Source organism: Penaeus vannamei, chromosome 22, assembly GCF_042767895.1.
Source record: "Penaeus vannamei isolate JL-2024 chromosome 22, ASM4276789v1, whole genome shotgun sequence".
Lineage (NCBI taxonomy): Eukaryota > Metazoa > Arthropoda > Malacostraca > Decapoda > Penaeidae > Penaeus > Penaeus vannamei.
The window spans coordinates 39,607,941-39,612,940 of NC_091570.1; the positions used below are offsets into that span (position 1 = coordinate 39,607,941).

At 49.2% G+C, this 5,000-nt stretch overlaps 1 protein-coding gene across 3 annotated transcripts in view; it reads right to left on the bottom strand.

Annotated features, from left to right (window-relative positions):
• LOC113803559 (chloride channel protein 2) overlaps window positions 1-5,000 on the bottom strand; it is a 215,969-nt gene that overhangs the window by 198,566 nt on the left and 12,403 nt on the right. Inside the window, exon 1 of one of the 3 annotated variants that reach the window (XM_070136977.1) lies at window positions 4,308-4,709. The exons of the other annotated variants lie outside the window; for them this stretch is intronic. Within the exon in view, the coding sequence (XP_069993078.1) occupies window positions 4,308-4,424 (117 nt within the window). The 5' untranslated portion in view covers window positions 4,425-4,709. Of the gene's footprint in view, window positions 1-4,307; window positions 4,710-5,000 lie in introns of those variants that run through there. 3 annotated transcript variants of the gene reach the window in all.

Sequence of the window (5,000 nt, forward strand, 5' to 3'; positions counted from 1 at the left end):
GAGCTTGCCAACCTCCTCCATCCACTCCCGTTCTGATTCCCAGGAACGAGATAAAGAGGAGAGGTAAAGAAAAAGAGAGAAAGTGAGAGAGGAAAGCAAGCCCCCTCGCCCTCCTTCAGCGCCGCCCGCCGTCGCCCTACGCTCCCTCCCTCCCCCCTCCCCTTCCCCTCCGGCGTCACGTGGGGGAGGGGGGAGGGAGAGAGGACCCGCCGCCGATCCCCGCGTGTCCGTTCCCTCGCTGACACACATGATCGACGGCGGCAGCTTGGGTTCCGGTGAAGGGGTTAACGAGACCTCTCAGTGACTTCGAAAGGGAAGGGCTAGTTGTTTTGTTTTTTTTTGTTGTTGTTATTCATACTTATTTCATTTTATTCATTATATTTTTCCTAATACATATATATATATATATATATATATATATATATATATATATATATATATATATACATTTATTCTTTATTCTAATGTACTTTCATTTATTTGATGATTCTATCTACCTATTGTTTGTTAGGACGTGCTTTTTTCTTAATTGTTATTCATACTTATTTCATTTTATTCATTATATTTTTCCTAATATACATATATTCTTTATTCTAATGTACTTTCATTAATTAATTTCATTAAAGGACGTGTTTTTTTCTTAATTGTTATTCATACTTATTTCATTTTATTCATTATATTTTTCCTAATATACATATTCTTTATTCTAGTGTACTTTATTTATTTGATGACTATCTACCTATTGTTTGTTCGGACGTGTTTTTTTCTTAAATTTTCTCTTCATTAGGATGCGAAAATATTCTTGAGCGCCTCCGTTCTCCATTCGCGGCGGGCGATCGGGTTTCCAATGCACTCAGGTGGCACTGCCTCGCCGGGTGCCACCTGAATAACAGTGCCGCCGCAACCTCTCCTCCCGACGACCTTGACTCTCGCCCTGGGAACAAGGGGCGGCTTCGCTCACGGGGAATACACAACGACCCGAGGCCCGTCATGTGCCCCAATCCGTCATGTGCCCCAATCCGTCATGTGCCCCAATCCGTCATGTGCCCCCAATCCGTCATGTGCCCGATATTGTCATGTGCCCGATATTGTCATGTGCCCGATATTGTCATGTGCCCGATATTGTCATGTGCCCCAATCCGTCATGTGCCCCAATCCGTCATGTGCCCCAGTCCGTCATGTGCCCCAGTCCGTCATGTGCCCCAGTCCGTCATGTGCCCCAATCCGTCATGTGCCTGATACTGTCATGTGCCCCAATCTGTCATGTGCCCCAATCCGTCATGTGCCCGATATTGTCATGCGCCCCAATCCATCATGTGCCCCAATCCGTTATGTGCCCCAATCCGTCACGTGCCCCAATCCGTCATGTGCCCCAGTCCGTCATGTGCCCCAGTCCGTCATGTGCCCCAGTCCGTCATGTGCCCGATATTGTCATGTGCCCGATATTGTTATGTGCCCCAATCCGTCATGTGCCCCAATCCGTCATGTGCCCCAATCCGTCATGTGCCCCCAATCCGTCATGTGCCCCAATCCGTCATGTGCCCCAATCCGTCATGTGCCCCAATCCGTCTTGTGCCCGATATTGTCATGTGCCCGATATTATGTGCCCCAATCCGTCATGTGCCCCAATCCGTCATGCGCCCCCAATCCGTCATGTGCCCCCAATCCGTCATGTGCCCCAATCCGTCATGTGCCCCAATCCGTCATGTGCCCCAATCCGTCATGTGCCCCAATCCGTCATGTGCCCCAATCCGTCATGTGCCTGATACTGTCATGTGCCCCAATCCGTCATGTGCCCCAATCCGTCATGTGCCCCAATCCGTCATGTGCCCCCAATCCGTCATGTGCCCCCAATCCGTCATGTGCCCCAATCCGTCATGTGCCCGATATTGTCATGTACCTGATACTGTCATGCGCATGTCATTCATGACGTTCTGAGCCGCGTCTGCAGGCGAAAGAAGGCCTTGGCCATGACGCCCCCATCAGGGCTCGACGACACACATGACCCCCCCCCCCCCGCCCCGCCCCGCCCCGCCCTTAATCGCCTCCCGAGAACTGGAAAGGCAAACGACTCCTCAACGACCTCTGTGAAAGCGCCCAGACGAAGACGTCACCTACGGCCGCCCACACCCGCCCACCCCCACCCTCTCTCCCTCTCTCTCTCTCTCCGCCTCTGCAATTATTGCTACGCGCGTTGCATCCGCACGCCCAGACTGGAGCAAACTTGAAACGGCTTAGCATTCAATGTTGCGAGTCCCCCTCCTCCCTGCTCCCGCCCTGCATGCGTACCGCCGCCGCACGCCCATTGCAGGCCAGGTAAGCGAGGTGGCGCCGCAGTCTCGGACCTGCGACCGCGAGGACAAGCGCCCATTCGCGGCGTCCGGGGGAATCACGGGCGCCACGCGAGAGCCACAAGACGCTGACTGTAGGCCGCCTTCGCCTTCGAGCCTCAGCTAGGAAAAGAGGTGTTGCCCGAGTAGATCTAAAGACGTACGTATTAATATCTAATTCAATAACAATGCTGTAGATACGTACATATGGAAGATCGAAGTAAAAAAAAAAATACATGGAAAAACATTAAAAAAAACATTTGTAAAACATGTACTCAGACTGACAGACAACAGAACCCAGTCAAATGAAAACCCCAGCGTGCCTTTTACCCAAGTAATCCCTTTAGAAAAAAAAAAATCCAAATAAAAAAAGGCCCCCCCCCCAACATTCCTCACCCTTTAAAAAAAAAACACCTACACGCGAAAAAAAAAAATCCAAAAATTAATCACAAATAAAAGAACCCCCCCCTCACTCCCCCCCCCCACCAACCTCCCCCCCCCCCGCAAAAAAAATCGCAAAGAATTCGCCAACGTTCTTTTTTGTTCCAGGAAGAAGTCACGCCTGGCCGAGGAGGAGGTCAGCGCGGCGCTAATGACTCGCAACTGCGCACGTGGCTCGCCCTGCAAACAGCCGCTGACAGCCTCCCGCCGCTGACAGCCTCCCGCCGCTGACGTCAGGACTGCGCTCACCCTGGACGACCTCGCTGACTGTTCCTTCCCTCGCTGACTAAGAAAAGTAAGCGGCAATGATATCAATCTAAGAATGACTATATATTTTTTTTTATCGATCGGCTCGAGATGAAGAAAAAGAAGAAATGAAAAAAAAAGGAAAAGAATAAAGAAGAAGAAGAAGAAGAAGAAGAAGAAGAAGAAGAAGTAGAAGAAGAAGAAGAAGAAGCAGAAGAAGTAGAAGAAAAAGAAAAAGAAAAAGAAAAGAAAAAGACAAAAAAAAAAATATATATATATATATATATATATATATATATATATATATATATATATACATAAAACATACAACCATGAAGATCCCACAGCAGCCATTCCGAAAGAGTCCGGCTGGAATGGCGTTCCTGGGAATCCGCTGCTTGCGATTCCCGGAAGCGACTCCAACGGCCACAAGGAAGTGATCGAAGCGAAACTATCTTATCCATTATCGCTGTTCTTTTTTTATTCAATTATCCTTTTCCCTTCTTTCGGTCTATTATTATCTCTCCCCTTTTCTTTTCGTTTTTCTTGCTTTTTCTTTCATAAAAAGTATTTACGGTTTGTCACTTCCAAAGTAGAAGTATGATAATAGTAATGATGACGATAATAATAAAAAATGATGATGATGATGATGATGATAAATAACAATAAAATAAACAATATAATGGAAAACAAAAATAATAATGATGATAATAATAAAAACAGTATGATAATAACAAAATAACCATAATGTTAATGATGATTATGATTCATTAATAACAATAAATCCTCATTACATTTTAGATCACACAACCTTCAACACCACCATTTCAGACGACGCAACTTGTCTTTATCACCATCCTCATCATCACCATCACCACCACCATTATCATCACCACCACCATTATCATCACCACCACCATTATCATCACCACCACCATTATCATCACCACCACCATTATCATCACCACCACCATTATCATCACCACCACCATTATCATCACCACCATCATTATCATCACAGGTCCTTCGATTTAGCTATTTTATCTACTGATTCGTCTGTCTTTTCAACATCTATCTATTAGCTATAGCGTCCGAATGCTTCAATCCTTCTTTTATCTTAATGACTGATTCATCTTATGAGCTATAGCGTCCGAATGCTTTAATCCTTCTTTTATCTGATTTACTGATTCGTCTTATTAGCAACAGCATCCGAATCCTTCAATCCTTCGTTTTACCAATTATCTTCTTTACTGATTCATCTATTTTTTTCCAGGCGTTGGGGGGACTTACCGGCGCCGCGTTGGGGTCGACGACGAGGGGGAGGTAGAGGGCGTCGAGCACGCGGAAGCAGAGGTCGGCGATGGTCCCCACCAGCCCCGACACGGACACCTCTCGCCTCAGCTTCATGGCGGGTCTCCTCCTCGGCTGCGGCGAGAGGAAGTCCCCTCGGCGGTCGGTGAGTAGTCCCTCGGGCGGTGTGGGAGGGACCCCGTGGCGGCTCGGGCTTAATCCCTGGCGTAGTGAGAGTAATCCCGGTCGCAGTCTGGGAGAGGAATCCCTGCGTGCGCGGATTCCCTGCGGCAGTCGGCGAGGACCCCCGATCACGGCCGGAGAAATCCTATTCACGGCGCGACAAAGTATCCTCCGGGTCGCAGGATCTCCGAGAAGGACTATCCTGCCTCCCCTGGCCGCCTGGGTGTACTAAGGAGACCTCCGACGTCGCCCCTTCTCCTTCGGCATCCCGCCCACGCCCTCTTCCTCTCTCCTTGGCTCCTCCTGCGCGTCCCGCCACGACCTCCAGCAGAAGGGCCAAGAGGAGGGTAAGCCACACAGACCGTGGGTCTGACTTGCACTTCTCGTCCCCGGGGACCGTCGCCTCTGCCGGGGAGGCGCTCCGGCCGCCTCTGGCTCTCCCGCCGGGGCCGATGACGGGCAAATACGGAGTGTTGACCGAAGGCGCCCACGACGGGCCCGCGGGACAGC